Source organism: Oncorhynchus kisutch, linkage group LG24 (assembly GCF_002021735.2).
Source record: "Oncorhynchus kisutch isolate 150728-3 linkage group LG24, Okis_V2, whole genome shotgun sequence".
Taxonomy (NCBI): Eukaryota; Metazoa; Chordata; class Actinopteri; order Salmoniformes; family Salmonidae; genus Oncorhynchus; species Oncorhynchus kisutch.
In genome coordinates, this window is record NC_034197.2 from 22,317,330 (window position 1) to 22,330,242 (window position 12,913).

Sequence of the window (12,913 nt, forward strand, 5' to 3'; positions counted from 1 at the left end):
GTCACTGTCCCAAACCTTTTGGAGCTCACTTAAGTAGGGACCAATATTTCCCTCCTTCTTCTTCTGAATAGACTTAGTATTGGCTGGGACAAGCACCGACATGCAGGGATTGTCAGGGAGGGAAGAGTGGATGAAAAGTGAAAGAGGAGAAGAGGGGGGATTTTGGGAGGAGGCCAGCAACTTGAGAAACTGAAAGAGTGAGTGAGTAGGGTCAGACAGATGTGTTCATAAAGAAGACATTAAACCCAACATGACTGAATGAGTAATCAAATGAATTGATGACATTGTCATTAAACGTGGAAAGCCTATGGCTGATAAGTTACTTAATACAAACAAGTGCAAGATCATATACTGTACATTCACTGAGACAAGTGGAGACAGACATTCCTCTTAAGTTTTACTTCTCCAAAAACAAATCACATATTCTGCTCAACATCCTATTTGTCATAATAACCATGTAAGCAGCAATGCAGGCAGTGTTAGGTTGTTTTTGTTAAAATTATAAATTGACTAAAATGTATCAGTTTCACTTAGTCAAAAAGTTTGACAGTAATACCGTATATAATTCAAGACAGTTGGAAACAGTTTTTTTATGTCCCAATACCGTGGCATAGGGTCTATGGACTGACATATAAAACAATAATTGACAACTCAATCCAGGCCAGCAGGTAGCCTAGTGGTTAGAGCATTGGAATAGTAACCGAAAGGTTGCAAGATCGAAACCCCGGGCTGACAAGGTAAAAATCTGTTTTTCTGCCCCTGAACAAGGGCCGTCGTTGAAAATAAGAATTTGTTCTTAACTGCCTAGTTAAATAAAGGTAAAATAAAGAGTTGGAGTTCAGATCAGAATGAATAGTGGAGTGGACGCTGTGGGTAAAGATCAAGCACTTGAGGAAATTAGGAATACATCTAGAAATATTTAACTACAGGTACCATAGATGTGAGCGAAGTAGAAGTATTGCTGTCTGTTAGTTTACTCCAGTTAGGGTAAGGATGGTAGAGATTACAATATTAAAGTTGTTTTCTGCTTCAAGCTCTTATTCACTACATTTAATGAATACAGCATGTCCACAAATGACAGATCATTGTTGCAGGCCCAAATGCTAGTATGAACTATGGATGGGTGTACATTTAATGTGACTTCTTGGCTAATTAAGGTATAAAAGTAGGATGGAATAACAACTAGTATTCACATGCTCCTCTCTACAGTGTATTTGGCTCCCCATTGTTGTCTCATATTGGTGTCAGTGGAATATCTACTGAAACCAATTTTACAGTATGTTCTATATCAGCGTAATAACTGACTATCTTATTGTGTAATTGTCTGAGGATATTATTCAGAATTTCTATCATTCATTCATTATTATGTGAATACTTACAGCAGACCAATATGACATCTGAATACTTTATTTGGAGAGAAAAAAGTAAGTGCAAGTGTGAATCATTTTCCATTTGATTTTGTTAAAAATAAAGTTAAGCAAATCAGTAATATAAATGAGAGATTGCAAAAAATTGTGACACGTATGCCTCACATCACTTGTCGTGACAGCCAATGGAATTAAAGTCATTGGGTTACAATATAATACTTTCTCGCAAAACAAACAGACAGTTACTAATGCACACAAAATCACTACTGCAAAACAATTGTGCACATTTCAAAAGACAAATGTCAAAATAACACAAAAGACATATTGAAATGTTGGTATGTGAGAACCTGGAAGGTTCATTCAGATTCAGTATGTTCTATTTTGAACTGCATGCATGCCCCAAATTGCCCCTGTTCACTATAAAGGGAATAGAGTGCCAATTGGGATCCATCCAGTGTCAATCACTTCCATCTCCTCTTTTGTTTTCTGCTGCCCCTCTAGGACACATATTCAGTACATGCTCTTGCTACTGGCGATCAGGCTCAGCTGAAACAGTCCATACTGGCTTTGGCCCTCTCCATTTCATGGAGAAAGTTGTAAAACTGGGGGAGGGTCAACTCTAAAAAAGAACAAAAAAAACAGACCAAATCTGTGAATGATACCAAGAACAATAAGCAAAGTGAACCAATGACATACTGACTGGGGTACAGTACGAGTTAGAGACTCACCCATGTAGACATTTTCAGTTGAGTTCCCCTTTCTGATGACCAACTTAAGCTGGAAGAGACATAGATATATTTTCAAATAGTGCAGTAGAAAACAGCAATGTGCCAATGTCTTTGAAATATTAGACATTGGTGAGGACAGATTGTGTATATTGTGCTAGTACTATACATATACTCATGCTATGGTCATTCAGAGTGCTACTTTCACTGTGTGTGGACATACTTTTGTCAACACATTAAAGCGGCTGAAGGGGAGAAATACAGTATTAGCAGTCCGCAGGAATTTTGACAAGTAGGAAGGCAGACCACGAAAACTAAACGGGTAAGTCTGTTGTCATAGCGATCTATCACACCTTCATCGGTCAGTCAGTTAGTCCATAAAGCTGTAACATTCATAATTCACACTTCTTACAATAAAATGTTACTGTCCATCAATCCTTATTTTAACCTCTACACTATGGGTTTATGGTCTAGACAGTAGATACACACTGAATCCATATTGTATTAGCCATATTTGAGAACCTGGTCAATCTATTCAGAAAGTAATCACACTCCTTGACTTTTTCCACATTTTGTTTCATTACAGCCTGCATTTAAAATGGATTGAATAGAGATTGTGTCACTGGCCTACACACAATACAGCATAATATCAAAGTGGAATTATGTTTATTAGAATAAATTACAAATTAATAAAATATGAAAAGCTGAAATGTCTTGAGTCAATAAGTATCCAACCTCTTTGTTATGGCAAGCTTAAGTTCAGGAGTAAAAATGTGCTTTACAAGTCACATAATAAGTTGCATGGACTGCAATAGTCTTTCAAAAATCATTGTAAACACCATCTCATCTCGCTACCCCACACATACAGATAATTGTACGGTCCTTCAGTCGAGCAGTGAATTTCAAACATCGATTCAACCATAAAGACCAGGGAGGTTTTCCCAATGCCTCGCAAAGAAGGGCACCTATTGGTAGATTGTACATATATATATTTTATTAACCAGACATTGAATATTGAGCATGGTGAAGTTATTATTTACACTTTTGATAGTGTGTCAATACACCCAGTCACTACAAAGATACAGGCGTCCTTCCTAACTCAGTTGTCGGAGAGGAAGGAAACCGCTCAGGGATTTTACCATGAGGCCAAGGGTGACTTTAAAACAGTTACAGAGTTGAATGGCTGTGATTGTGGAGTCAGTTATCTCCAATACTAACCTAAATGACAGAGTGAAAAGAAGAAAGCATGCACAGAATAAAAATAATCCAAAACAATGCATCCTGTTTGCAATAGGGCACTAAAGTAAAACTGCCAAAAATGTGGTTAAGAAATTTACTTTTTGTCCTGAATACAAAGTGTTATGTTTGGGGCAAATTTAACACATCACTGAGTACCACACTTCATATTTTCAAGCATAGTGGTGGCTGCATCATGTTGTGGTATGCTTGTCATCGGCAAGGACTAGGGAGTTTTTTAGGATAAAAAGAAATGGAATAAAGCGAAGGCAAAATCCTATAGGAAAACCTGGTTCAGTCTGCTTTCCAACAGATACTGGGAAACAAATTCACCTTTCAGCAGGACAATAACCTAAAACACAAGGCCAAATATACACAAGGAGTTGCTTACCAAGACGACATAAAATGTTCTTGAGTGGCCTAGTTACAGTTTTCACTTAAATCAGATTGAAATGGCAAGACTTGAACATGTCTGTTTAGCAATGATCAACAACCAACTTGACAGACCTTGAAGATTAAAAAAAAGAAAAGAAAAAAAAGAATAATGTGCAAATATTGTACAATCCAGGTGTGCAAAGCTCTTAGAGACTTTCCAGAACGACTCACAGCTGTAATCGCTACCAAAGGTGACATGTATTGACTCAGGGGTGTAAATACATATCTAAGAGATATTTCTGTATTTAATTTTCTATAAATTAGCAAACATTTCTAAAAACATGTTTTCACTATCATTATGGGGTATTGTGTGTAGTTGGGTGAGATTTTTTACAATTTTAAAATCAATTTTCAATTCCGGCTGTAACACAATAAAATGTGGAATAAGTCAAGGGGTATGGATATTTTCTGAAGGCACTGTACATTTATTCTATATGTAATCATGATGGCAACAAATAATACCTGTAGAAAGGTGTTTCCAACTTTCTGAAGTTCACTCGTCCCCACGGTCACTATGGAGACAGACAACATTCAAACACAATGCCTTATTGTCCATATTGTAATTGAACTGCACTTTTAACTATCAAGAGAGGGAGGCATTTAGCTTGGCTTCAGCCAAGTGCTCGAGACACGTGGATTATAGACATGCGCAGATGCCTGAGCAATAATAGGCATGCCTGAGCAGTAATTTGTTAAATGAAGATTGCACTTAGCATTCTCACGTATAGTACTTAGCATAATCGTTACTTAGCATAGTGAATACTGATTGGTTGAGTCATTAGGCCACTATTAAATCTTTCAGTTTAGACCACTCACTGATCAAACATTTTATGTATCGTTGTACACCTAATTACAACAGATAACTTAATGAGTCTAAAGCCAACAAACCACAATAGCATGCTCTGCTCATGTTGTCGTGCCCAGAGACATATATTTAGAGAGTTAGGTCAACTTTTAGAATATTGTTCTAATTTTAGACTTTCAGTTCCATAACATGGGGAATATTTAAACAGTGCTATGTTAATGGAGAGCTAACATGACTTTGCCTGACGACTCAAACGGAATGGTTCCTCTGCTCTGTTCGCTACATACAGTGCCTTGCGAAAGTATTCGGCCCCCTTGAACTTTGCGACCTTTTGCCACATTTCTGGCTTCAAACAAAGATATAAAACTGTATTTTTTTGTGAAGAATCAACAACAAGTTGGACACAATCATGAAGTGGAACGACATTTATTGGATATTTCAAACTTTTTTAACAAATCAAAAACTGAAAAATTGGGCGTGCAAAATTATTCAGCCCCCTTAAGTTAATACTTTGTAGCGCCACCTTTTGCTGCGATTACAGCTGTATGTCGCTTGGGGTTTGTCTCTATCAGTTTTGCACATCGAGAGACTGAATTTTTTTCCCATTCCTCCTTGCAAAACAGCTCGAGCTCAGTGAGGTCGGATGGAGAGCATTTGTGAACAGCAGTTTTCAGTTCTTTCCACAGATTCATCTTCCCATCAATTTTAACCATCTTCCCTGTCCCTGCTGAAGAAAAGCAGGCCCAAACCATGATGCTGCCACCACCATGTTTGACAGTGGGGATGGTGTGTTCAGGGTGATGAGCTGTGTTGCTTTTATGCCAAACATAACGTTTTGCATTGTTGCCAAAAAGTTCAATTTTGGGTTCATCTGACCAGAGCACCTTCTTCCACATGTTTGGTGTGTCTCCCAGGTGGCTTGTGGCAAACTTTAAACAACACTTTTTATGGATATCTTTAAGAAATGGCTTTCTTCTTGCCACTCTTCCATAAAGGCCAGATTTGTGCAATATACGACTGATTGTTGTCCTATGGACAGAGTCTCCCACCTCAGCTGTAGATCTCTGCAGTTCATCCAGAGTGATCATGGGCCTCTTGGCTGCATCTCTGATCAGTCTTCTCCTTGTATGAGCTGAAAGTTTAGAGGGACGGCCAGGTCTTGGTAGATTTGCAGTGGTCTGATACTCCTTCCATTTCAATATTATCGCTTGCACAGTGCTCCTTGGGATGTTTAAAGCTTGGGAAATCTTTTTGTATCCAAATCCGGCTTTAAACTTCTTCACAACAGTATCTCGGACCTGCCTGGTGTGTTCCTTGTTCTTCATGATGCTCTCTGCGCTTTTAACGGACCTCTGAGACTGAGACTATCACAGTGCAGGTGCATTTATACGGAGACTTGATTACACACAGGTGGATTGTATTTATCATCATTAGTCATTTAGGTCAACATTGGATCATTCAGAGATCCTCACTGAACTTCTGGAGAGAGTTTGCTGCACTGAAAGTAAAGGGGCTGAATAATTTTGCACGCCCAATTTTTCAGTTTTTGAATTGTTAAAAAAGTTTGAACTATCCAATAAATGTCGTTCCACTTCATGATTGTGTCCCACTTGTTGTTGATTCTTCACAAAAAATACAGTTTTATATCTTTATGTTTGAAGCCTGAAATGTGGCAAAAGGTCGCAAAGTTCAAGGGGGCCGAATACTTTCGCAAGGCACTGTACTTCAGTGAGACGGCCATCGTTGAAGTAGTTTGTGATGATGGTTGTTGTACAAAACAAAGTAATCAGCGATTGGATCCTCTAAGCCAGGTATTCCCCAGAGGTATGCGCAATGCCGTCTGGGGTACACCAAATAAATGATTTTTTTTCTTCAACAAAAAATATTTTTCTTAACAAATGTCATACAGTACATTTATATTTTCCAACAGGGCTATACATTTAGGTGAGGTTTTTCTCTCGCCTGAGTAGCCTCATTTCACTGCCAACAACAAAATTAAACCATCTAGTGTTCAGCTAAATAAAAACAATGTCAAATACAGGTAGCCTAGTTAAATAATTAACATCACATTAACCATTACTCTCGCGGGAAAACTTCACTCTCGCACAGACATTTAGAAATGAAACATGACAATTTGAAAAATAAGCCACGGGAGTTTGAGAAAGAATAAAGACAACTTTCGAGTAGTAAGACGTATGAAAGCAACAGACACCATTAATAAGAAGGGGCTAGAAGCATCTTATACGGTGAGCTACTGAGTGGCTAGGACAGGCAAGCCCCATACTATTGTGGGGGACTTAATTCTTCTTGCTGCCACGGATATGGCTGGGACAATGCTGGGACAAAAGTTTTAAAAACTATACAGACAATGACTTCATCAAACAACACTGTTTCACGACGCATCAGTGACATGGCAGGAGATGTTTTGAAACAATCACTGCTTATCATACAAGCCAGTGAATTATATGCGTTACAGCTGGACGAGTCAACAGATGTGGCGGGCCTGGCACAGCTCCTGGTATACGTCCATTACGTTTAAGAAAGACATCCTCTTCCGCAAACCACTGGAAACCAGGACAACAGGAGAGGATATTTTTTGCTGGACAGCTTTGTGACATCAAATGGACTTTGGTGGTTAAGATGCGTTGGTATCTGTACTGATGGCGCAAAAACCATGACAGGGAGACATAGTGGAGTGGTAACGCGCGTGCAAGCAGTTGCTCCCGACGCCACTTGGGTACACTGCAGCATCCACGAGAGGCTCTTGCTGCCAAGGGAATATCTGACAGCTTGAAAGATGTTTTGGACACTACAGTGAAAATGGATAACTTTGTTAAAGGAAGTCCCCTGAACTCTCGTGAATTTTCTGCACTATACAATGGATATGCGCAGCGACCATGTAACGCTTTTCCAACATACGGAAGTGCGCTGGTTATCAAGGGGCAAAGTATTGACAGGTTTTTTTTTTAATTGAGAGCCGAGCTTAAAGTTTTCACTGACCATCATTTTCACGTGTCTGACCGCTTGCATGATGACGAGTTTCTCACACGACTAGCCTATCAGGGTGATGATTTTTCTCACCTGAATGATCTCAATCTAGGATTACAGGGACTTTCTGCAACTATATTCAATGCGCAGGACAAAATTGAGGCTGTGATTAAGAAGTTGGAGCTCTTTTCTGTCTGCATTAACAAAGACAACACACAGGTCCTTCCATCATTGTATGATTTTTTGTGTGCAAATGAACTCAAGCTTGTCAAATGTGCTATAGCGAAGCACCTGAGTGAGCTGGGTGCGCAATCACGCAGATACTTTCCCGAAAAGGACGACACAAACAACTGGAGTCGTTATCCCTTTCCATGCCCTGCCTCCAGTCCATTTACTGATATCTGAACAAGTGAACCTCTTCGAAATTGTAACAAGCGGTTCTGTGAAAATGTCATTTAAATCAGAAGCCACTGCCAGATTTATGGTTTGGGCTGTGCTCAGAGTATCCTGCCTTGGCAAAACTTGCTGTTAAGACACTGATGCTCTTTGCAACCACGTACCTATGTGAGAGTGGATTCTCGGCCCTCACTAGCAGGAAAACTAAATACAGGCACAGAATGTGTGTGGAAAATGATTTAAGACTGAGACTCTCTCCAAAACAACCCAACATTGCAGAGTTATGTGCATCCTTTCAAGCACACCCTTCTCATTAACCTGTGTTGAGTTATTCACAATTTTTGATGAACAAATAAGATTTAAAATGTAAAATGGCTAAATAAAGAGCAAAATGATTGATTATTATTTGTGCCCTGGTCCTATAAGAACTCTGCCACTTCCCACGAGCTGGGTTGTGACAAAAACTCACTCATTCTTATGTTTAACAATGAAGGCAGTGGTTCCCAAACTTGTTATAGTCCCGTACCCTTTCAAACATTCAACCTCCAGCTGCATACAATGAAGGCAAAAAACAACATGAGAGTGCACTGACCCTAGAGGAGGTAAGCAGCTGGAGGTTGAATGTTTGAAGGGGTACTGGACTATAAAACGTTTGGGAACCACTGCTCTAAGCAATAACATTTTCAAAACGTTGCTTTACCCACGTGTGTTCTGCCTCTGTCTCAACCCATTGTGGAGAAGAAACTAAAGTCCGTGGGTGTGGCGTAGAGTTTGGCCCATAGCAAGAAGCGTTCATGTAAATGCATCATAATGTAGAAACTGCATTGGCCCAACTCTCTAAATACATGGCTCTGTTCATGCCTATTCAAGTGTATAGAGCAATTTAGTGGCCTTTGTACATCTCAACGAGAAAAGAGAAAGCTGTGCCTCCCCAAAGATAAGCTCTGTATTGCCCCCTCTCTCTCTCTCCCCTTCACCCTCATCCTTCATGGAGAGGACCAGGAATAGGGTAATTCATCCATCCCAAATGCACACTATACACAACATCCATTTATCTATAATACGATGAGGGTTATTTACAACGGCAATTCTATCCTTGCCCCCTATTCGTAAAGTATCTCAGAGTAGGATTACGGATCTAGGATCAGGTCCATCCTGGCCATATAATAAGTATTCATTATTATCTAAAAGGCTAAACTGATCCTAGAACAGCACTACTGTTCTTACAGGCCCTGGTCTTCTGTTCATAAGATGTCAGTCCCTGATTAAGTCTTACCACCAAACTTCCACTCCATGTCCACCAGCTGGTTGACCATCAGTGTCTGTCCAACAGCCAGCCTGGACAACACAGGGTAGTGGAGGCTCCACTGAAAAAAAATATATATATAAAATGTCAATCAATTACCTTTTTTCTCAATTCAGAACTGTCCTTAAATAGAGTACTGACACAGCATGAAGGATATAATATCAAATATACCTGTTGTGAAAAATGGTCTGCCTTGTCTTCACTGACTCCTAAAAATGAAAACATTATACAACATTATCTATGTTGCGCAGTGACACTGTAAAACTCATTAATAATGAGGACTGTGGAGACAGGAGTATGAATTAGCTTTGATACATACAGCATATGGTATTTCATATTACAACAGACCTAAAGTGAGAAGGTCCTCTTTGACTTGGTCTTCTGTTAGATTTTTCTTCAGGGAACCTAGAATTTAAAAAAAATCTTGGTTTGAGTTAAATTATACAACACTTTATCCATTTTGAGTAAATCCATTTGAATTCAATCACCTTTTGACACCACCACTTTTGATTTGAATGAAACCCTACATACAGTTGAAGTTGGAAGTTTACATACACTTTAGCCAAACACATTTAAACTCAGTTTCACAATTCCTGACATTTAATTCCAGTAATAATTCCTTGTCTTAGGTCAGTTAGGGTCACCACTTTATTTGAAGAATGTGAAATGTCAGAATAATAGTAGAGAGAGTGATTTCAGCTTTTATTTCTTTCATCACATTCCCAGTGAGTCAGAAGTTTACATATACTCAATTAGTATTTGGTAGCATTGCCTTTAAAATTGTTTAACTTGGGTCAATAGTTTCAGGTAGCCTTCCATAAGCTTCCCACAATAGGTTGGGTGAATTTTGGCCCATTCCTCCTGACAGGGCTGGTGTAACTGAATCAGGTTTGTAGGCCTCCTTGCTTAGACATGCTTTTTCAGTTCTGCCCACAAATGTTCTATAGGATTGAGGTCAGGTCTTTGTGATTGCCACTCCAATACCTTGACTTTGTTGTCCTTAAGCCATTTTGCCACAACTTTGGAAGTATGCTTGGGGTCATTGTCCATTTGGAAGACCCATTTGCGACTTAGCTTTAACTTCCTGACTGATGTCTTGAGATTTTGCTTCAATATATCCACATAATTTGTTTTCCTCATGATGCCATCTATTTTGTGAAGTGCACCAGTCCCTCCTGCAGCAAAGCACCCCCACAACATGATGCTGCCACCCCCGTGCTTCACGGTTGAGATGGTGTTCTTCGGTTTGCAAGCCTCCCCCTTTTTCCTCCAAAAATAACAATGGGCATTATGGCCAAACAGTTATATATTTTTTTCATCAGACCAGAGGACATTTCTCCAAAAAGTATGATATTTGTACCCATGTGTAAAGAAGAAGTTACAGGTCTGTGAGAGCCAGAAATCTTGCTTGTTTGTAGGTGACCAAATACTTATTTTCCACCATAATTTGCAAATAAATTCATTAAAAATCCTACAATGTGATTTTCTGGATTTCTTTTTCTCATTTTGTCCATCATAGTTGAAGTGTACCTATGATGAAAATTCATATTTTTAAGTGGGAGAACTTGCACAATTGGTGGCTGACTAAATACTTTTTTGCCCCACTGTATTTCGCAAATGGTAGTCACACCAGATACTGACGGACTTTCTGATCTACACCCCTACCTTTTTTTTTAAGGTATCTGTGACCAACAGATGCCTATCTGTATTCCCAGTCATGTGAAATTCATAGATTGGGGCCTAATTTATTTATTTAAATTGACTGATTTCCTTATATGAACTGTAACTCAGTAAAATCTTTAAAATTGTTACATTTTGCATTTACATTTTTGCTCTATGGTGGTAACAGTATTTTCCTTGATATACCATATATCTAAGATGTGTGATGGAATCTTTACAATATTTTGGTGTATGTGTATTTCATGTTGTACACATTTAAAGCTAAATACAAAAGTTGTTTTTTTTAAATCTGCTTATTTGTGAGTGCTCGGTCAGTCTCACCATGGGGAAGCAGCAGGAGGCTCTTCATGAGGTTCCTCAGTGGGCCTGCACTCATCCCATTCTCTCCTGCAAACTCACTCAGCTGATGCAGGAACCTGTCCGCCTGCATACACAACACAATGAATGAAACACCAGTCAAGTGGCTGTCTGTCCACACAGCACACCATGAATGAAAAAGCTCTTCAAATAATATATTAAAGTCTTATTCCTCCCTCCCCCCAAAATAAAAACTAGCACTTGACTTTTCCTACTTGCACTGACTTTGCTGATAACGGCTTGATTGAGGAAAACATGCATTACTACAACTGTGATATGTGGTTCTCTCACCTAGCTGTCCTAACATGAATGCTGACTAAGTCGGTCTGGATAAGAGTCTGCAAAATGACTAAAATGTCAAAAATAAGTTCATGCATGGGTGTGTTTACCTCTTTTGGCTCCAACAGGAAATTGAAAAGAATCTCAGTCAGACTTGTGAATTGCTACAGGGGAACAGTTTAAAATGTGTTTATTGGCCTCTTCAATACAGGAATTGCTATTTTGCCACAGATCTACTTTGTTGACATGTAAGGCAGGTAAGACCTAATTGGAATTATGAATCATGTGACACTTGCTAGTCATGTGACCCAGGATGTTGACTCAGGCCAGAGAGGATGAGACAAAGTGAGAGGTTTTACTCTGCCTAAAATCTGTCTATGAAAATATGCCCACAAAGTGAGGAATTTTTTGTATTGAGGTCAATGAGAGTTGAATTTGGTCACCAAAAAGTTTTATTGCTAATTTGCTACGTGAGGCTTATTTGATCTAATAAAAATGTCATAATGGTTAGGTTGTTACAAATGCACTGATATAAGTGAGCATTTCTGCAACTTGTTGTGCCCGTTTTCATAGAGAAAAAGAGGACTCATCATGGATAACCCGTTTAAGCATAGACATTGCCATTTAGGGATTCCACCATTTTAAAGTAGTCAACCGGGTGGGGATTCCTATGAGTTGGGAGCAATCAGTCAATGAAGAATTTTTTTTCATACTTTAAATAAAATGGAGATGGCCTCAATGGTGCTGCCCATGTTGTCACAGACACTATAATGACACCGATACAAAGAGGAGTCCTCCATCTCTTAGACCGGTTCTTTGCACGTGTATCTGCCCAGTCTGATCTCGCCTCCTCTAGCCTGCCTTCCATCTTTGAGGACATGGATTTCCATTGTTAGAGCAGTCACTTGACTATCTTGTCAATATAATAGACAATCTTTGCTAAGGAACAAATGTCTATCTTTGTCGACACAAATGTGTTATCTTCATTTTGCAACATTGTATCATACTAAAAACAGCATGATTCTATAACAGTTTGACTACTACCGGTATGTCAATTCATTTGTTCCTGAGCAAAGCTTGTCTATTATCTTGACTACAAGCATACAGCTAAGATTTGCATGCAATTCACTGTTCTTATCTAACGCTCAAAACGAAAATTTCGAGTTATTGAATGCTCACCTGTTCGTTGAATTTGTTCAAGTTCTGAAAGTCATTGCTCACAGAATCTGGTAAAGTATCTTTGGTAAATTGCAGTTGCAACATTATAGCTGTCGGCCTGGAAATGTTTACTTTAGTGGCTACTTCCGTGATGGTATACTCAAATGAAGCTATCTTGCTA

At 39.0% G+C, this 12,913-nt stretch overlaps 1 protein-coding gene across 2 annotated transcripts; it reads right to left on the reverse strand.

Moving 5' to 3' along the window:
- Positions 1 to 1,391: 1,391 nt before the first annotated feature.
- commd7 (COMM domain containing 7) lies at positions 1,392 to 12,913 on the reverse strand. 2 transcript variants are annotated; one of them, XM_020459644.2, is made up of 9 exons: positions 12,754 to 12,911; positions 11,685 to 11,738; positions 11,260 to 11,362; positions 9,607 to 9,663; positions 9,430 to 9,467; positions 9,229 to 9,319; positions 4,226 to 4,275; positions 2,096 to 2,144; positions 1,392 to 1,986 (listed from the first exon to the last, which is right to left on the reverse strand). In XM_020459644.2, the coding sequence occupies exons 1-9, from the start codon at positions 12,835 to 12,837 to the stop codon at positions 1,910 to 1,912; spliced, it is 603 nt and encodes a 200-aa protein (XP_020315233.1). In that variant the 5' UTR covers positions 12,838 to 12,911; the 3' UTR covers positions 1,392 to 1,909. The 2 variants fall into 2 exon arrangements, with proteins under 2 accessions (XP_020315233.1, XP_031659961.1); XM_031804101.1 differs by lacking the exon at positions 11,685 to 11,738 and having other exon boundaries at positions 12,754 to 12,913.